This window comes from Alosa sapidissima, chromosome 21 (assembly GCF_018492685.1).
Source record: "Alosa sapidissima isolate fAloSap1 chromosome 21, fAloSap1.pri, whole genome shotgun sequence".
Classification (NCBI taxonomy): Eukaryota; Metazoa; Chordata; class Actinopteri; order Clupeiformes; family Clupeidae; genus Alosa; species Alosa sapidissima.
Genome location: NC_055977.1, coordinates 25,716,521 through 25,738,195, shown reverse-complemented (window position 1 = coordinate 25,738,195; position 21,675 = coordinate 25,716,521). Strand labels below are relative to the sequence as shown.

Genomic DNA, 21,675 nt, shown 5'->3' with positions numbered 1-21,675 from the left:
CAAATGTTTTGTTTTTGCTAGATACCGACATAACATTTAATTGAAGCACGGTTCAGAGAATATTTGCTCTTTCAGAGATGGCGAGTTTGATGGATTTGCAGCAACATATTCTTTGACAATCATATATTCCCCTCTGGATCAGAATTCTATTTTAGTTTTAGTAAAATATCAGTTATTTTGTCCTGCTGGTCTTCTAACAAGATGGACTGTATCTTGGTGGTGGTGGTGTTCAGGGGCACTGGGAGCTGGGTGTAGGGATCAGTCAAAGGTCAGCAGTGAATAAAGAGCCGTCTCTCTGTGTGTGTGTCTGTGTCTGTGAGGAAGCTAGACGCAGGGATCAGTCAGTGGTCAGCAGTAAATAAAGATCAGTGGTGGAGTCTGTCTGTGCAGGGTGAGGCAGAGATGGCGTGTGTGTGTGTGTGAGTGTGTGTGTGTGTGTGTGAGAGAGAGAGAGAGGCAGAGACAGTGGCAGATGGATAAAGGCATTCACATTAGTCAACTATGTTGTGTGTGTGTGTGTGCGGGCGTGTGTGTGTGTTTGAGACCCTGATTGGTAGAGAGGAGCACACAGCCAGCGGGGTCATGTGGAGTTGATGCCTCTGTTTTTATTACAGATAGATGGATTGGTGGAGAAAAGAGAAGGAACTGTTGTTTGGGTCTAATGGGTAGAGAGGGAGTGCAAAGTCATCGTGGCCACCAGGAGCCGGTGCTTCTTTTTTATTAGTGTGTTTACCAGAACGAATCTCCGGTACCAAGAGGACAATTTTGAGAGCTTGCACTGAGCCTGCCCTCTGCTAGGAAAGTTGTACTGCTTTGTCTTTCTTCCCCATCAGAAGAGAGCACAAAGAGGAGAGAGTTGAGGAGTACAGCGCTGTAGCTGCAGGGCTTTATCATCAGCAACATCACAGCTAGCTGCCCCTATGACCTCTTCTAAAGTCACAGAGACTCCGCTCCTGTGGAGAGCAATCTGCACAGAAACACTAACGAAGACGAGCTCTCACACAGAGCATTCTGGAATCGTGCAAGATGACACGTGCGTAGCATTGGATAGCAATCTAACACACACACACACACACACCATGTACATACAAGGTTGTGCACGGCCTGTGTGAGAGATGGAGATGGAAATTGTGCATGGCAAAAAAGTTTGCAGCTCTGTTCTGTAAAGGTTGGAGTGATTTCTGAGAGTGATGAAGATTAGGGTCATGACTGTGTTTGTCAGTGTGTGAGTGTTTAAGTGAGAGAGTCGTGCCTTTGTATGTGTGTGTGCATGCGTTTGAAAAAGTGTATGTGTGCCTTTGCATGTGTGTGCGCAATGCGCATGCGTTTGAGAGAGAGAGAGAGAGAGAAAGAGTGTGTGTGTGTGTGTGTGTGTGTGTGTGTGTGTGTGTGTGTGTGTGTGTAGTGGGAGGACAGTGATGCAAGCCTAAGTAAAGGGCCTTAATCAGGGCCAGGCGAGCCTGATCTGAGCGGCCGGTCCTGCACGGGACGTTGGCGAACATGCTCGTTCCCCGCAGGGAGACAACAGAGGATTGCTGGAGCGGAACAGTTCTCTGCAGTCTTTAAATGGAGAACAAAGACAGAGTGAAAAGGAAGAGGATGATGAAGAAGAGGGCGAGGAGGAGGATGAAGAAGAGGGCGAGGAAGTTGATGAAGAGGAGGATGAAGATAAAGATGAGGAGGAGGAGGAGGAGGAGGAGGAAGATGGGGAGGAGGAGGATGATGAAGAGGAGGATGAGCGATCATCTCTGGGCAGAACAGAGCCAGGAGGAGAGGAGTGACATGGGTGAGAGGAAGGAGGTGTATGTTTGCTCCTTCCATGTCAAGGGAACGGAGAAGGGAGGATGCAAGAAGTGAGTTATTAAAGGAGAGATGGAGGGAGGGATAGAGAGATGAGGGAGGGATATATTTCTTCCTCCTGTTTTTTGAGAGAAGGTTATACAGAAAGGAAGTAGGAAGGAAGTTTCCCCCCTGTGCTTCAGAGAAGGACAGAGAAGGATGGAGGGAGGGACAGAAAGCTGGAAGGACGAGTGTGCTTGTTCCTTCAATGTGTGAGGGCAGAGATGGAGGGAGGGAAGAAAGAAAGAAACTGAGGGTGGGCACAATAAAGGGAGTAAGGAGGAGGTGGAGTGTGTTTCTTCCTCCTGAGTATGAGCGAACGAGGGTATGAAGGAATGGAGGGATAGAGAGAGTGAGGGGTGGAGATGTGGAGTTATTGACCTGATAATGGCTGGTGCAGCTTGTTCCTATGCACAGTCAATACAACGGCGTCCTTAATCACTCTCTTCAGTAGTGACATTGATCATATGCCCAGTGGGACCCCAGCATTGAGGACCTCAGGCAGCCACAGGGTGCATTGACATGCTATGAGAAGAGATCCTTAGAACAAGCACCAATAACCCAATCACCACAAGCAATTAGCAATGGTGATAATTATGCACAAACACTGTGCACTGTGAAGAGTTGCCCTGCTGTGGACCTTGGCGTTCTAGATTTTCTTTTTTTAAAACTTTGTTACCATGGTTGCCAGGAGCGAGCCGTTTTTATAGTCCACAGTCACTGCCATTCCCTTTAGCTTAATAGCTAATGTGTAATAACTCAATCCTAATCAGGTTGGACTTTGATTACCTGCACTATCACATCACAACCATGTAATCTTTATAGGAAGTATGATGTCATCCTCCATAAAGCTAGTCTGGGGTCATCCTATCATGCTTTGCCTACCGATCCCCAAGTGCCAGTGCCTGGTGTCAATCATATGCCAGACTGATGTCATCTTAAAGTAATCCAGTGATTTTTTTTGACCTTCAGTTTTAAGGGCGTGCTGTGATCTGCAAATGCTGTCCTTACCTCAGCAGGTATCTGGGGGCAGGGGGCAGCCATGGCCTACTGGTTAGCGCTTCAGACTTGTAACCGGAGGGTTGCCAGTTCGAACCCCGACCAGTAGGCACGGCTGAAGCAAGGCACCTAACCCCTCACTGCTCCCCGAGCGCCGCTGTTGTTGCAGGCAGCTCACTGCGCCAGGATTAGTGGGTGCTTCATCTCACTGTGTGTTCACTGTGTGCTCACTGTGTATCACTAATTCACAGATTGGGATAAATGCAGAGACCAAATTTCCCTCATGGGATCAAAAGAGTATATACTTATACTTATACTTGTATTTGAGGGCCAGGGCTCTCCATTCTCCCATCAGTATATCACAGGTCTCCCGTGGTTCTTTTCAGTTAGTAAAGGAACTTTAGCAATGCAAATTTCATCAGGATGATTTATCAGAAGGTACAAACACAGTTCTTTTAAAACGCCATGTTTTAAATGATAATAGGCTTGTAGTATTTTCAATGTTTTTAAAATCTGATCTGCTGATTTGGATGGTCTGTACATCTTTAGGTATGAGCTTTGGTATAAGATTACATTTTTTGTGGTTGAGCAAAAAAAGAATGTCAATGCATTAAAATGCGAAACAATGTAACAAGACTATGGGAAATATAATGTGTCCTTGTTCTTCCAGAGGTATGAAATTTTAGATGTTCTGGAAACATTGTAATTTAGGACAACCAAGACCACAGATTGGGCCTGTACTGTAATTGTACAGCTTTGAATCACCTAATGAAGGGTTTTGGGCTTACACTCTCCGGTCAAATTGTCCGATTGAAATTGGCTAATAATCCCGTCCCCCTAGCGCAATCTGAATTTGAGAATAAGCCTTAAAATGTAAGCCTATATTAAAGCAATACGTCCTTTGGCTATGTTTTTAAATGTACAGGCTCTACCGTTTGAAAGCTATTAAACAACACGCATAGCCTATGCTGCATTTCAAATACTGTAGGAAACATTTCAAATAGGAAGCGCTCGCTTAAAACGTCCATGTTAAACAACGAACAAATGAGGGCCTGTCCACACGGAGATGCTTTTTAGGTTAAACGCAGAGGTTTTGCTTCGTCTTGGCCGAGCGTCCAAACGAATCCTGTAAACGCACTGCCCGAAACCGCACTTTTCTGAAACCTGGTCCCAGAGTGGAAAAATCTGAAACCGTAGCCCGTTTGAATTCGTTTAGACAGCGAAACCGCACATCCTGCTTGCGTATCGATGATGTCATCGCCACACCTCAGCTGCTGCCCTGGACTTGCACTTATAGTATTGCCAACAATACTAGTTTTCATACATGACATTACCTACGATTACACTCCATAAGATAAATATCACAACTGGTGCTGCGCAGCGCCGATAGCTTATGACTTGGTGGACTGAACACTGTTTTTCCCGGTGTTTTTTTATGCATTCTAGCTACTGTCAGTGACGCGAGAGAACTTAAGTTATTAGGAAAGTGCGGTGTAAGTTTAGGCTACATTAATTTGTGCGTAGTGCCAGTGTCATTCATTTATTTTACATGTCTTACAACATATATACATGCATTCACAGTCGAGTGAAATCAGATATAAGCATACAAAGATGCAAAACTCACGTTAAGCCGATGGTAGCACACTGAATGCAAATGCGCGATTTGATGCAGGTAAACGTATTGACTGTTACTAATGAAAGTTTTATAGCAACATTATAAATGTGGCGACAGAATAGCCTAGAACTTGGGTAAGCCTTGCGTTTAGTAGCCTAATTGCGGTGATAGCCAAAACGAATGTGAATCACAGACTATCCTACAACCAAAGAAAGTAAAGGTGATTAGTAGGCCTATAGTAACTCCCCCTATTTCCACCGGTCCCGTATTTCCACCGTCTTGCGTGTATGTGTCACTTAATATCCATTTCTATACAAACCAAGACAGCGGACTCCTATAGAAACGCAACCACCCACAACATAGGTGTATCTAAATTAGCTATGTACCAAAAATGACATTTTACCGTGACTCGAGGAGCTGTAAACAGTGTTGTAAGGCTGCGTGTACACAACCGCTTGGAGCTCCAGTGGAATTTTAATTTCACGACGAGAATTCTCGGTCTAACCGTCCATGTGCCGTTGAAACGGTGTAAATAGGCGACCCATCAGGCCAGCACTATAACTCCGAGCGTGGTAAACAAAATCGGATATTTCAGGCAGTAAATGCTCCCGTTAAGAACCAAACCAGATTTTGTTCAAATCTACACAACTATGGCTACTGAAAAATGTAAGGTTCATTTAGTAAATGTTATTTTGAAGTGTTAAAAAACATCGTTGTTTTAGAATTTCTGAACAAAAGTGGTGATAATTGGGGGTGTTACGATACCTGCGTTAGCCAAATAAAGGACGGGACTGCACCCTTCACAAACCGTAAAATAAAGTTTTAGTTTTACAGTTGACAGTTCACCATCAGTCCACACAAACAATTCTGGTTTCCTTGCACTAGCCATTTCGTCGTAGCCTATTCTGTCTGTTTGTAAAGCGCAAGTTTTGGTCAATTTCTGTAAAGAAACAGTGCCACCTATAGGCCTGGGGTATGAAGTAACGTGTTGAGTCGTGTTGAGATGGATCATATTCTCGATACTGTTCCAGGGAAGACGGAGGAAAAAAAGATCGGTTTGGTAGGTGTGGACTAGGCCTGAGTGAGGCGGTTCAAACATGGCCAGGCCCAGGCAGACTAGCCTTAAAGTTTTTTTTCAGAGGACAGACGCGATGGATGATGATAAATTGGTAACGTCTGAAGCCTCAGATGTCCGGTCAACTCCACCACCACCAGATAAAAAGCATAAGTGTCGGGCGTATCTGTCGGAATCATGACGTTGGAAGTGGAGTTGCGGGGTTGCGGCCGCTCCAAGACACTGTCATTCTCCGTGTACACTGGACATGCAACTGTTCTGTATCCAAAGCATGCCTATGCTTTCTCTGTCTATGATCTGCAGGGTTAGGGCCTCCTCGACGAGGAGATTGCTGGTCCGCGGATCATTTCCGGCACAATTAAACGATATCATTGAACCGCGGACCGAAAGAAAAAGAAACTAAACATGTCCCAGAATAGGAAATATTTCTTAATTTATTGTTATCGAATAAAGAGGCATAGCCTTAGGGGGTAGTGGTGTGAGCGCTCATTCTTGTGTGTGCGCATCTGTGCAAGTTAAACAGTGGAACCACTGGAGATAACGTGGGTATAGCAGCAACAAACAACGTAGCCTTTTTAAAACAATGAACGAAGCGGACTCTTGCTGTCCATGAAAACATAGATAGGCTACTGGCTAGATCTTGTTAGGCATGTTTACGTAAGTTAGGCTAATGAACATGTTGCATTCTATTCAGCCTGATTATGTCATTCTTTAAGCTACATAGCCTGTCTCCAGTGTTCCTCAACTTGACTAGGTAATTAAGAAGCGATAATAGGACATTTGACCGGCATATCATCAAAATGTCCGGAAAAAGAAACCTCTGCCGGTCACTTTGACCGGCACCATTTTTTCCTAGCGGAAACTCTGGTTCACACAGAACATAATCTGCTTAAAATATTAAATTGTTAAATATTCCTCAAATTGGTGGTACCTGACAAAGCCAATAGCTAATGGATGTGCTACGGGGACGAGAAATCATCTAGCTAATAAGGAAATGCTAATTTGAACAAAACGCCTGCAGAGAATGTAATGAGCCAATACAAAACAAGGATGTTTTATTGCAATCATGACCGCTGCAGTGGCGGCTCAATTAATGGCTTAGTCATCTATTAAGCAAAACTATTGTCCACCACAGCCTCACTTTGTGGAGTTTACGTTTTTATTTTTGTTTATTACTTTTGCTGCTCTAACTACCAGCTGTAATAGTCTTGATTTGTAGTTAGGCATAGGAGCAACTGGCAATGTGTTGATAGCTGACAGAATACTTGAAGTGAGAATACTTGAATAGAATAATATGAAAAAGGTGTAAATACTTGAATAGAATAATATGAAAAAGGTGTAAATATTTGACAGAAGTTTCTCAGGAGTTTAGAGACAAAGTGAACTCCCCCCCCCCCCCCCCCCCCCCCCCCCTTCCCTTGTGGTGTTCCCTGATACTGATGTTTTTCTCCTTAATGAGTGCTTTTAGTTTTTGAGATGATAGCCAGCAGCTGCCGGCAGAACAGTAAACTGTAATTTGACAGAAAGAGACAATGTCCAAGAAGAGAAAAATGGGGATAATGATATGTTTTTTCCTCTTTCTTTCTTTCTTTCTTTCTTTCTTTCTTTCTCGTTCTACGTATGTCTACAGTATAGGTCTGTCTATTGGATAGCTATAATCATGTAAGATCCCAGACAGTAGTCTAAAAAAGTTCCTCTCTCCCCCTCCCTCTCGCCCCCAAAACCCCACAGGTACTTTGTCCTTGACCCAGACCAGGGTCAGCTGCAGTACTTTGTGAATGAGCAGGGCAAATCCCAGAAGCCCCGTGGGTCCCTGCCCCTCATTGGGGCATCAGTCACCCCTAGCGACGAGGCACCGCACATGTTCGTCATCAACTCGGCCAACGGGGAGCTCTTCAAACTCCGAGGTATGCACCTGCACCGAAGGTACACACACACACACACACACACAGAGAGACACAGAGAGAGAGAGAGAGAGAGAGAGAGGGGCTTCCATATCATGTGATGTCTCCCCCAGTCATTTAGTACCTCATTCATTTAATCACTCCTTCACTTGTTCACATTCACTCAGTCATTCACTCATTCACTCAGTCTTGCTTCATGCTGTCAAGCAGATGAATGAATCCTGCCATATAGTTCCATAGGCTGTAGTGGGTTACACAGTGGCTTTATTATCCTACCACCCCTGTTGTCATTGTGTAGAAGACAGAAGATGTAACTGTAGATTTGAATTGTGAGTCAGCTCTGATGGGTACGGTCGGTCGTCAAATGAAGGGAGAGATTGTCTGCCGTGCTGTCTCCTCAATCCATCCTGCGGGGGGAATGGAGACGGCAAGGAAATTTGTTCTTTATCCCTGAATGACTTTGTGATCTATGTGTTGGGAGTGCAGACAGACCTAGACAATATGAATATCTCAGACAGACAATCATCGATGACCCTGGGAATACATATTGACTCGCAGCTTATTTGACCCCGTCATTGTACATTACATTTACATTTATTCATTCAGCAGATGCTTTTATCTAAAGCGACTTACAAAGATGAGGAATAATATTCAAGCTACAATGCAAAGGAGACATTTGGTAATAATCAACGCTACATCAATCAATACTATTCCTAGAAAATGAGAGTGCAGAATTTATAAGTACGAATATAAGTAAGAATTTATAAGTCAAAGTGTCGAAGAGGAAGGAGGGAGAGGAAAGAAGAGAGTAGGGCTACTGGGTAATGGCAAACATCATTAGCACAATTATTTTGTTCAATACGGAGATCACGATAATTAAACACCATTACTCAGTGATTTTGGAACTATCATCCATTTTCAAAACGTATTCTTTTTTTTACATTTTTGAATGGAATTTTAAATATAACCCAACAGGAAAAAATACATGTAAAAAGATCACGCATGGAGGACAAAATGAGAGCACTGTTATGAAACTGAATGTAGCAAAAATAATCATTATATTTCGATTATGTTGTTTTCATAATTGATGGAAGTCATAATCATGATTAATCAATTACCATTTGATTAATTCCACAGCCCTAGACCAGAGGGAAGTGCATGGTAAGTGCATGTTAGGTGTATTAGGTTGTTAGAAGGAGAAGGAGAATGAGGTGCCTGCGTAAGAGTTGTACGTTTGTTGATGAACATATTGCTCTGGATGCGTACAGTAGGCAGTGTTGAGCACATTTTTGCCCTATTTTACCATTAGGGCAGTGCTGTAAAAACCCTCTCTTGCCATTACGATGGTGTATTTCTGCTCTTAGCTCTGTCTTAGTTTAATAGTCTAAATGTGTAGTAAATGAATAGTCTGAAAGCTGAGACAATGGCCAACGTTTTCAGCAATGTGGGCAATCACACGACTGGTTCCTGATGTTGATAATAATCCTACGGCACCATCTGTGCGTGATTGTTGCTATTTTCTGCTATAGTTACCACAGAAGCGACAATGCCTTTTGCAGTGGTAGAGAGATTCAAGGTTCAGTTGGGGAGGTGTGTGTGCGTGTGCGTGTGTGTGTGTCCGTGTGTGTGTGTAGGTGGTGTCCACTCTCGGCTGATGGCTCAAGGCTTGGTTTCCCATAACAAAAGTCCTCTGTGGGATCTCCTTACACCCCACCTGACCGAAGTGTGTGTGTGTGTGTGTGTGTCTCCTTACACGCCACCTGACCGAAGTGGCTCCACAAAAACCTTTTTACTGAAGGTTACCTGGAATGCACCGTGGACAGGGGGATCAGTCCAGCGTTCAGCCTTCATGCCATACATGATACCTCAGATCCCAGTTTCACTCTGTACACACACACACACACACACACACACACACACACACTCTAAGTGTCACAGATCTCAGTTTCTTTCCTCACACATAGAGATCTCACCCTAAATGGCATTATTATTATTTTATGTATTATTATTATTATGTACACACACACACACACACACACACACACACACACACACACACACACACATAGAAGCATGTCTTTCGATCTCTATATGATATTTCACATCTCAGCCACACACACAGAGACCTGTCTTGCACTCAGTTGGTCTCAGTTTCCTAGCTCACACACACTGAGTGATGTCTCAGAGTCTGATTCCATTTTAGACCCCCCCCCCCCCCCCACACACACACACACACACACAGAAGCGTTAATGTAAAAACTACACTTGTTAGACACTCATATTACAGAGTTTAAAAAAAAAAGGAAATGACTGACTGTGCTGATGCAGAGGGGCCAGTTAAAGAACTGGCATGGTCGCCTTTTTCAGGGTGATGATAGTGATTCCTGTGTCAAATCTGACAGATAAGTCTTATTTGAAAGCAATAGATATAAAATGTTTTTTTTTAATCACTCACATTTGTGAATAAACGGTGATGAGCTTTCTGCTGAGTCATGTCACACAGGAGACGTTCCCTCAGTGTGAGGGACAATCTCACCAAAGGCCTTTAATTACATTTAGCAGATAAGACATTATGATTCACTTTGAGCCATGTGGCAACATGCTGAGCGTGAATCCAATGGAGACTGGAAGAAGAGAGGATGAGAAAGCAAGAGAGAGAGAGAGAGAGAGAGAGAGAGAGAGAGAGAGAGAGAGAAGCTTGAGGGAAGGAGAAAAGAGAGTGAGGGGTCCAATTTACACAGCAAGAGCAGGGATAGAGAGGACAAATGAGTGAGGGAGCGTGTGAGAGAGAGAGGCTCATGGTGAGAGAGAGATTGATGAAAGGAGAGAAAGAGACATGGGGGAGGTGAATTAGGAAGAGGGAGAGAGAGAGAGTCAGAAAGTGAATGAAAGAAAGTCAGAGAGAGAAGGTGAGTGAATGAAAAAAGAGAAAGTGGAAAGTGAGAAGGTGAGAAAGAAAAAGTGAGAGAGAGAAAGAAAGAGGAGGTGAGAGAGAGAGAAGGTGAATAAGTGAGAGAGAAGGTAGGTAGGTGGGTGAGTGAGTGAAAGAGAAACAGACAGAGGAGATGAAAGAGAGAGGAAGAGAGAGGGGGGGTGAGGGAGAGAAAGAGGGGCCTTATGTTGGGAGGGTGTGCCAGTGAACAGCATGGCTGGTGCTTCCTGCTGCTGGTGAGAGATCTGACCCTGGGCTGCCTTACGTCAGGTCTAATGCACCTCGACACAATGGTTTGTGGTACATATTTAATTGTACTTAATCAGATCTTCCCACTGCTGCCTCTTGACACACACACACACACACACACACACACACACACACACACACACACACATACACATACTCAAGCACACACAATCTCCAACATCAGAACAGGTTGGTGTGTCAGAATTAATTATATCAAATTAGGAATGTTATCATATTCATAAGAATAAATCTGGTTGAGTCACGCAGAGACTTAGTTTAACAGACTAAATGCTTATTGTATTTAGTTCATAAAAAGGCTTCCAGTACCACCTTCAGATTTTAATTCAGTTGAGTTGAGCAAGGCTCGACCAACCCAAGTTAATGAAACTTGGCTCTGTTGTGCAGAAAGTGAAAAGCCAGAGATGTGTCTGACTCTGGCTTCAAACTGAGGTATGTCCAAATTTGCAAATGCAGGCAAACCGTTTTTATAGTTTGCTTTGAGTTTGATGTGAATGGTTGCAAACACTCGCAAATGGATTGAGGAGGTAGTTGTCTGTGAACATAAATATATGCTTGTCTGGATGAAGGATTACTGTTCAAATGGAACAATGTGCAGTCTTTGCATGAAAACATTCAAATTAAACAGTTCAGATTTTAACCGTACTAAGACCATTTGTTTGCCTCGATCGTTCCCCTCTATTCAAAGTGTTTGAACGCACCTCTTGTCTGGTTATGATGCGGACACCCCAATCCTGGAACACTGAAAGGGTTAATAGCCAGTTGAACATTATGGTTTGCTTGGATCCTATTTGATAAATCCCGCACAGTGAATGAACAATCTATTCTATTTCCGTGACCTTTTTTTAATCATTGATGCCTTGTGACGTTGCCCAAATTTACATCTGAAAATTCAATATTGCACCAGCAGCACTGTGGATGTGTATTGTTGCAGCTATCATTAGCTTAGTTTCAGGTGCGCATTAGCATAGTGAATGCTACAAGGTTCTCTCCTGTTCATTGTAGCCCAGTAATTATGTGCATTCACCGCACAGCATGCACAAACAACCACTGATGCAAATTACACCCTGGATGGGTGGATGGATGGATGGATGGATTGAGATTTAGAGGCAAAAAAACCCTCTTTTTTAAACCAGAGGAGAGTGACTCACTGCATACTTCAGGTGGTTACAGATGATCAATCGATGTCCTCCTGCCTGTCTGAATCCATTGAGGCTGAATGGGGACATAAATTTTCCACCCATCTCATTTACTTGTCCCACTCTTTACCATGCAGGGTCTGACTGTTGGTCCAAGCTGTCTTTAAAGGACACGAGTTCAGACTAAATAAAGAGTATGATAGGGGCCACAGACGCAATGGTGTGTTCAAGACAACTAGACAACTCAAATTCTACACATAGCCTTTTTAAGTGGATGGTGTGTTCAAGACAACTTAACAGCTTACATTCTAATCTACACATAGCCCTTTTAACGTGATTGGTGGGGTTTCAGATAGAGGAATCACAAAAATATGTGAAATGCCGTGTGGAAGTGATTTACCTTTTTGGCATGACGTTGGTAAACTGTCCAGGTTTCATGGGCATAGAGGAGTGTATACTTTCAGTTGGGTGGGCGTTTGGTTTGCGATAAAAACCATGCTTGTAAGCAAGCTAGGTGGGCACCCTAAAGGTGTGAACGACCGCCTCGTGACCCTTAAGCTCCCAGTTCTATCTGGCAAACAGCATGCCACTCTTGTCAGCGTCTTTGCACCATGGACCAACTATGACCAACCTCAAAACAACCAAGGACAGATTTTATGAGGACCTACATGCCATCATTGGTGCCCCAAGGCAACAAGGATCTCAAAAGGCTGAACCTATCAAGGCTGCAAGATATCCACCAGAAACAGTTCTTTGTGACCACCCTAGAGAATCGACTGGATTCCACTTCCCTGGACAGTCAAGATGTGGAGACAAACTGGGCCACCCTGAGTGACCTGGTCTATACTACTGCATCAGAGACCACTGGAACAGCCTCAAGGCTGCACAAAGACTGGTTTGATGAAAACAGCCACGTTGAAGTCCTCTTGGAGGAGAAACACCGCCTCCACAAAGCCTGTGTCAGTGACCCTAAGTCAATAGCAAAGAGAGCCGCCTTCAATAACGCTTGTAGAACTGTTCAACAAACACTCTGTTGCAGGGCTGGTTAAGCAGGAAAGCTGGTCCTGGTTAAGCAGGAAAGCTGACGAAATTCAGGATTCAGGAATGAAACCGTGCCCTGAAGCAAATCTACGGCCCCACAACATCAGGATCATCCCCTATTCTTGGTGCAGAGGAGAACACACTGATCACAGACAAGGAGAAAATCCTTGAACGGTGGGCTGAACACTTCAACAGCATCCTGAACTGTCACTCACACATTAACTCTGAAGCCAATCGTCTTCCTCAAGTTGCCATCAACGTTGCTCTGAATAACGCACCTACACTCGAGGAGACTGTCAGCGATACATATGCTCTCAAATGGCAAAGCTCCTGGTCTAGACTCAATTCCAGCCGAGATCTTCTATGAAGCTGGCCCAGCTTAAGCCAAAAAGCTTTACAAGTTATTTCTACAGATGTGGGAGAAAGAGACCATTGCACAGGATTTCAAGGAAACCACCATCATTCACCTGCACAAGGGCAAAGGAAACCACGGTGGCATCTTACCTCTCTATAGCAGGGAAGATACTTGCCAGAATCTTTCTCAACCACCTGTCTATTCATCTTGAACAAGACCTCCGAAAAAACGTGGGGCCACTGATATGGTGTTTGCTGCCAGGCAACTTCAGGAGAAGTGTCGGGAGCAATTTACTGACCTGTACTCCACCTTTGTTGACTTAACCAAGGCCACACACACACACACACACACACACACACACACACACACACACACACACACACACACACACACACACACACACACAGTAGGATGGTGCTACATGTGTACATGAACTTTCTTAACGATTTACTTTCTAAATTATAACCAAATGAGTATCAACAGATGTGTTGTTGGATCATGTACAATGCATCAAATGGCAACATTTATGTTAAAAATTGTACATGGTCCCTAACAAATAAAATGAGTAAATAAATAAAATATCATTCCCAGAGACAATAGTCACCTATTATCCTTCAAATAGATTATACATTATTGTTGTTATTAATATCCAACTAACCTACTACTGTTGTTAATGTGTTGTTGTGAGCTGGATTGATTGCAGTCATACTTCAGGATGGAATACATTCAATCATACCATAATCATACTTATGGACACTTGATTTAGGAACTTGATTTCAGAGGCATGTTAATGTTTGAATGTTTAGGTTCTTGATTTTAGAAGCATATGGAAGTTTATGCACTTGATTTCAGAAGCATATGAATGCTTAGGCACTTCAGAAGCATATGAATGCTTAGGCATTTGATTTCAGAAGCATACAAAAACTTGGGCATTTGATTTCAGAAGCATATGAATGCTTAGGCACTTGATTTCAAAAGCATATGAAAGTTCAGGCATTTGATGCCAGAAGTACCGGTATATGAATGCTTAGGCACTTCAGAAGCATATGAATGCTTAGGCACTTGATTTCAGAAGCATATGAAAGTTCATGTATTTGATCCCAGAAGTATAGGAATGCTTAGGCACTTCAGAACCATATGAATGCTTAGGCACTTGATTTCAGAAGCATATGGAAGTTCAGGCATTTGATCCCAGAAGTATATGAATGTTCAGGTACTTGAGATACTCAGAGGCATATGACTATTTCTTTTCACAACAGCTCCCACACTGGCCCTTTTAAAGAGGAGTGCCATCTACAAGGTCAAGCTTGCTGCTCGGACTCTGCCGGTGTTGTAGAGCCTGGAGTTGTGGGCATAGTCTGGCATCTGTTTACTTGACCTCTTCAGGGTGTTTAAAGGAACATCAAGTTGACTTTGAGGTAGATGAGGAGGATTTGAACCAAATAAATGGCCTTTGTATGACGTCGGTGCAGACTGCCCTATGTTCTGGGACGTCTGACCCCAGGGGTTTTCCATAGAGATGCTTCCCTGTTTTCTTGTTGGTGATGTCACATCCCTTGGTGATGTGCTAAGAATTAAATTTCTTCTCTCCAAAAAAATGAAGCCCAGGTTTATGGCTCCCTCTAAAATAGGGGTGTCAAACATAAGGCCCGGGGGCCAGATCAGGCCGCCAGCAGGTTTCATTGGGCCCCCCAGATATTTTGGGTAGGAAGGGAAAATTAGAAAAAAAGATTCACATCCAACAATGTGTAATAAGCAATATCTCAAGATATGACATTGATTTAACCTAGCACTACAAACCATCCTCAGGAAGGAAGATGCTGAAAAAACTGAAATGGAAGTAGGGTATTTCAAGAGCAGTATATGACCGCAGTACATGACTTGTACTTGTTTGCTGATAAGTGGGTATAACAAAGGAGTATATCATGAAACAACACTCTGATACCCACGCAGAACAAATGAAAATGACCATGACAATGACGGTCCCCATGAGGTCTCATAATTCCGGCCCACTGCCTAATATGTTTGACACCCCTGCTCAAAAAGACCCTCATGATGTTTGTTATGGCGTATACTTTATTTACTGTAATTTTGATTACTGGGGTGTCATTTAGTGGTGTAATATATTTCTATAGCACACCAAATGAGCTGCATGTATATCCATTGATCTCATCACTACACAGACGCACAGACACACACTGAAGCCTAAATGAAACTATGTGGTCACACAGACCAGATTCACCCCTATGAACCAAATGGTGAACAGTGCATTGTGGAGACTAATGGCTTTTGTCTGTGCGAGCCAAAGGAGCTGGAGCGGCTGCTGTTGTGTCCATCATCTCACTGAAGATTGAGTGGTGTTTGTTCTCTGTTTCTGTGCCTCCTCAGCCACCGATGCCAAAGAGCAGCAGTTCTGGATGAACCAGCTTCAAGCCTGTGCCAGACGCCACTCCGACAGCAGTGCCAAGGTGAGTACATAGACACACACACACACAAATGTACACATATACACACATACATACAAGCACACACAGGCACACAGTAACACACTCTCATGCATACAAACAGGTACCTTCATACTCAAGCATACTTAATTTGTTCTCATTTACCACACGCACACAACGCGCACACACACACACACACACACACACACACACACACACAAACCTCTCTATGCTGAGTGCCTTTCTCTCTCTCGAGTGGGTCCTCAGTTGTATTAAACAGGGGGCGCCTCTGCCAGCAGATGCATTTTGTTTATTTGCTGCCATCGACTGAGCGGTAATCGAAGGTGACAGCCCAGCCACATCTGCCTTCCTCAGAGCGGAGGAACGGCTCGTCCGCCATGCTCCTGTTTCAGGGCGAGGAAGTGCCCACTCTGTTTCCAGTCAGCTGGCACAGCGTTTCTCCTCAGAACTCCGACGGCCGTTTAAATGGCTCCGTAATGGGGGAACGATTGAGAGGAAAGGAAAGGGGAGAATCCTCAATGACCTCTGTTTGTCAGAGTCACAGAGTCCGTCTCGGTTCTTCTCGGCGGATGAAAGATGGGGCTTAAACCAATTTTAGTTTGAACCAATCTATGCAGACAGGAATAGAGTGATAATGACAGAACTGTTTTAAAGGACAGAAATTGGAGGGCACATCATGGTACTGAGATTTGAGACCATAGCATTAGAAGAATGCAGATGATTTGGATCTGTCTGGAGCTCTAATTGCACAGTGCTAACTTAGCCTTGGTGAGCTCTGAATTTAGGGGCCGTGCACACGACGCCGGTTTTTGTGAAACCGGTGAGGTTTTGTTAACGGTTACGCCTTGCATGTACACGACGCCGGCAGTTTAGGAGACTGAAACCGATAGCTTTTGAAACCGGCTTCCGAAGTGGGAACTTTTGAAACCGCTGGCTAACTTTCACCGTGTAGACGCCTGTAGGTGTGAAGCCGGCAACTTTATGACGACATAGCCCCACCTCTCAACTCAGCCACGGCACTCGACCTGACATGTTGCTTGTCAAAACAAACCAAACCATTTATTTATCATATTAAAATGTTTTTCTTTCCAGTCATGATTTATGTGCACAATGTAGCCTATCAGCCTTTAGTGGCTAAGTTAGAAGCACACGCTAGCTTAACTTAGTTAAACATTAGCTTACTGCATGTTAGTGTTTTCTCCAGTGGTGCTCAGACCTAATGCAATGCGTAGGCTAAGCATCTGAAATTTCACATAGCAGTCACATACCTTGAAAATGAACTTTATTAGTTTAACAGTTGAATTGAAAACAGAATTGTCTGTAGTCTCCTTATTTCATGCGACTGCTTAACCAGAGCACTTATTAGACATTCTCTGGCTTAACAAACTGTTTTAACAATGTTTTCTTCTACGCGATTCACGCGAAATTATTGTGAAGCTTCTGCACAGCGGCGCCATCGACTGGTCTGGCATATGCACTACAGCACATTTAGCCGGTTACACCTCTGTGTGTACACGCGAGGTTTTTTCTTGCCAGAGTCGTTAAAGGTGTGAAAGCGGTAAGAGAAAATCCACCCAGCGGTGACGTGTAAACGACCTCTCAGTGTTTAGAGACCTGTAACGCCTCCTGGAGGGGAGTGGGGTGAACAGTCTGTGGTTGGGGTGAGAACAGTCTTTGATGATTTTAATCCTTTGATCCAGTCTCCTCATATAGACAGAATGTATATATTATGCACTGTACCGTGTGACTGCAATTCCTGTTTACTCAGGAGGATAATGCATTTTGAACCCAATTCACCTTTCACAGTATTCACTTTCACTGTTCAACTAAACTACCACTGAGGCTTTTGATTGATTCAAACTAAAATCCCTAGCCAATCAGAGGTCTTGTTATTAGCGTGCTGAGACTCTTGGGATCCACTAGAGGCTTTGGAAGTAAAAGGCCTCTCTTAGTGTGGGGGGGATCAGGGGTTTATGTTGACTTAGGCAGGTTAAGGAAAGCCTTGGTTCATGCAGTCTCATGGCGTCTGGCGTGTATTGTATTATATTAAAACCTCTCACTAGACTCTCCTGCCTGGCTCGCCAACTTGGCCTCTACCCAACATGTTTTACTCTGCAGTACAGAGAATCACGCCACTCTAGTGTTGTGTGTGTGTGTGTGTGTGTGTGTGTGTGTGTGTGTGTGTGTGTGTGTGTGTGTGTGTGTGTCTTTTGGGTGGAGTGTGAGATGTAGGGGAAGAGGAAAGTTGTGAGAAGGATGGAGAGAGATTGAGAGCGACACATGGAGAGAACAAAATGGAGTGTTTGTGTGGAGTGTGTGTGTGTGTGTGAGGGAGGTAAATATGACAAAAGCTTGGGGGAGGGCACATTTGTAGAGAATTTGTAGACCTGCTCACACTCCAATGCATTTAAACACTTTATCGATCTAACCCGCACGCACACACACACACACACACACACACACACACACACACACACACACACACACACACACACACACACACACACACACACACACACACACACACACACACACACACACACACACACACACACCCTTGGGCTAGTTACTATTGCCTTTTTCATGCCAGCATCCAGCTGGTGTTTTTAATACCCCACAGAAAAGGTTAGCCGGTAGTCAGTGTGCCCAGTGAATGAGAAGAGGTATGGACATTGTGATTGTATCATATAACTCGTAGAAGAACAGTCTGACAGATTGAGCAAGCTAAAAGCAGGCCAGGGTTCTAATTGAACCTTGTAATTGGCATCTGGGAACAAAGCTGCTCTTATTATCTTTGCTCCGTGTTTTGGGAAAGATTGTCAGATATACAGTATGCTGCTGTGCAGAGGAATCAGAAGACTGGAGTCTTTGTCTAGTTGTAGCCCCTCTGTCCTGAATAGACATTGGCACACACGCGCACACACACACACACACACACACACACACACACACACACACACACACACACACACACACACACACACAAAGTGAGAGAGGGGGGGCAAACAATGTAATTTGGTGTCTTCATGCCCTTTTGTTCCCAGCTGTTTGGGAGCATCTCCAGACTGCTGTACCTTGCTGCATTTGATGTATTCTGTTTGCTCCTGTCTGAAACCAGCTCCCCTCACCCCCTCACTCGGCTCCTTGAAGTCTGAGCGGAAGTCTGTGTGTGTGTTTGTGTGTGTGTGTGTGTTTGTGTGTGTGTGTGTTTGTGTGTGTGTGTTTGTGTGTGCGTGTGTGTGTGTGCGCGTGTGTGTGTGTGCGTGTGTGCGTGTGTGCGTGTGTGCGTGTGTGCGTGTGTGCGTGTGTGCGTGTGTGTGTGTGCGTGCGTGCGTGCGTGCGTGCGTGTGCGTGTGTGTGTGTGTGTGTGTGTGAGCGGAGGTGGAATGTGTCGTGTGTTTAGGCTCATCGTGGTTGGGAAGGAGAACATCTGTCACTCTGAACGCGTCGCGTCCCCGTTGTGGTTTGGTGTCCCCACGTTGATATAGATTCTCAGCACACAGCACACACACAGTACCCCCTGCTCTTCTGTTTCCATACCTGTTGTTTGTGTCGCAGGTTGGATTTTCTGTGTGCTTGATCCACAATGAAAGTTGTGATGATGGGTCTTTGAACAGGAGGCAGGAAACAGCTATAAATCGCTGTGTGTGGGGATGGCTGGATAAGGTTTTTACGGTACATGTGATGGTGGGCTTCGGTATTGCTATTGTCGATTACTGGACAAGTACAGGGATTTTTGGATTCCTTGGTCTCGCAAAGTCAAATGCATTGGCAATGTGACCGATACATTTGAACCAGATAGATATACACTAGATATACAGTTCTGGAAAAAGAGACCTTTGCACATTTTCTGACATCTGAATGAGTCATATTCAAATTTGCAGTGGTTTCTCAATTTTGAATATGACCGTCAACTCATTCGAATGTCACTCAGCAACCGTACGATGACATCAGAAAAATGTGCAGTGGTCTCTTCATTTTTCCAGAGCTGTATACTTGAATTACTGTGATAACAGGATTCTGCTGTGCTCATGAAACTTTGGATTGTTTGTTTCAGTCTGTAGAATGAAAGGTCATAACATATTGATTGGACAAAACAGCTTGGTTTTTTTTTGTTGCATAGAAATGAAAATGTTGCATACAAATGTTTTTTGTTTGGCATGCATGAGATGTTCATAAGATGTGCAGCTTTTTCCATTTGTTTCTTTTATCATGCCTTTATCTTTCATCACCGTTGAGGATATCAACCTCATGTGGAGGTACAAAAGCAGAGAGAGAGAGAGAAAATCTCAATACGTATATTCCTGCCATAATGAAAGGACCTGCTGATGTGAAACTTACATTACCTAAATATGAACATACACTCATGCATACATACACACACACACACACACACACACACACACACAGCCACATGAACACATGCCCACACAAACATGCAGACACATACGCACACCCTACTTCATTGCCATAATTCATAATTCATATTTGTGTACAATTATCATTATTCTGTTTTATTTGTGTGTTTCCCCCTATGCCCCTCCCCATTTGATGTATTTGACCCAAATGCTTTGGCAATACTGTACAACGTTATGGTCATGCTAATAAAGCTCCTTGAGAGAGAGAGAGAGAAAGCAAAAAGACTATGTAGACAGAAGTGTAGTTACAATCGCAGAATTGTTTTGACAGACAGAAAGGCAGACACATCACGGCACCGAGATTTGAGACCCAAAGAATTCTGTCAATTCTGGCCACTACTGCCCTTTGCTGGCCGGGTTCTGTTTTGCTTTGAGTTTCAGAGGTTCATCAGAACTGCGTTTCACTTTGACACTGTACCAATGAGTCTCACTTGCACGTGTACAAAACCTTGAAAATAATTGCCACATCTGCCACAGTATGCCCCATTGTCATGGTTTTTATGGATCTAGTGACTGTGTTGTTTACATCTACAGTAATGTTTTTTTTTTTAAATCTTTTTTTAGACTTTTGTTACTAGACAGAAATACAGAAATCTTTTCTCACCCTATTTCTGTATGTTAATGTGGTGCTCTGCACTCTAAAAGAAAATATTGTTTAGCGAGGTGAGGTCTCTGTCAGCACTTCATGGGTTAAAAACCCTCCCTCAGCTGAGTCCTCTGGTGCCAGGCATAGCTTCCACCAGCAGTGTTTACCCCTGAGCGCAGGGAGCCAGACTCCTCCAGTGGAAAGAGTGAGAGATGGAGAGAGAGATGGAGCAAGGGAGTGAGAGAGAGACGGAGCGGGAGAGAGAGACGGAGAGAGAGAGAGAGACAGAGAGAGAAAGATGGAGAAAAAGAGCAAGGGAAAAGGGGAGATCAAACAAACAGAGGAGATCTCGATTTTATTGGCTTGTGGACGTGCACACAGACGGCTGTGGACGCCATTGGGGCCTTGTGGTTGTTATCATACTTCCTAGTGTACTTGGAGTCTGTCCATGAGCATTTGATGCTCTTGTAGCCTGGAGGCTGTGCAGGCTTGGGCAGGTTTCCCCACACGGCCTCCACTCGGACCCTAGCAGAGCCTTGCATACTGTACTTGCAGGCACACAAAGTATAGCACTGGCCTAAGGCAGGAGAGTCCCCTGCTTCCCTTCTTCATTGGAAAGAGGGAGTGGGGAAAAAGAGACAGGGAACGAGGGACAGTGAGAGGTGGAGGAGAAGAGCAGAGACTTGGAGAGGGGGACAAAAAAGGGAAAGGAGCCTTCTGCTTCAGTGGGCCAGACCTCTCTAGTGGAAAGTGTGGAGGACAGAAGGAGAGAGGGAGAGGGGGACTGAGGGAGAGAGGGATGGAGAGACCAGAGAGGGGATGCAGGGATTTGTGGAAAGGGATAGGGTATGGAGGGAGAGAGGAATAGAGATGGAGAGGGAGAATAATCTGTGTAAGCCTGTGCGGCTCAGTCAACTACTGCCTCTGCCTGGTGCTGGTGCAGCTCAAGTGTGTCTGAACTGGGGATCTGAGGAGGTGTGTGTGTGTGTGTGTGTGTGTGTGTGGTGGACTCTAATGTCTTCCTCTCTGTTGGCTGCAGG

The 21,675-nt window shown here is 44.2% G+C and overlaps 1 protein-coding gene across 2 annotated transcripts in view; it reads left to right on the top strand.

The window, feature by feature from the left end:
* The window catches only part of LOC121695987 (oxysterol-binding protein-related protein 10), a 76,580-nt gene that overhangs the window by 7,988 nt on the left and 46,917 nt on the right, over positions 1–21,675 (top strand). For both annotated transcript variants that reach the window (XM_042077255.1, XM_042077256.1), the window contains exons 2-4: positions 7,260–7,435; positions 15,555–15,634; position 21,675. The exon at position 21,675 is cut by the window's right edge and continues 71 nt beyond it. In XM_042077255.1, coding sequence (XP_041933189.1) covers positions 7,260–7,435; positions 15,555–15,634; position 21,675 — 257 coding nt within the window. The remainder of the gene's footprint in view (positions 1–7,259; positions 7,436–15,554; positions 15,635–21,674) is intronic.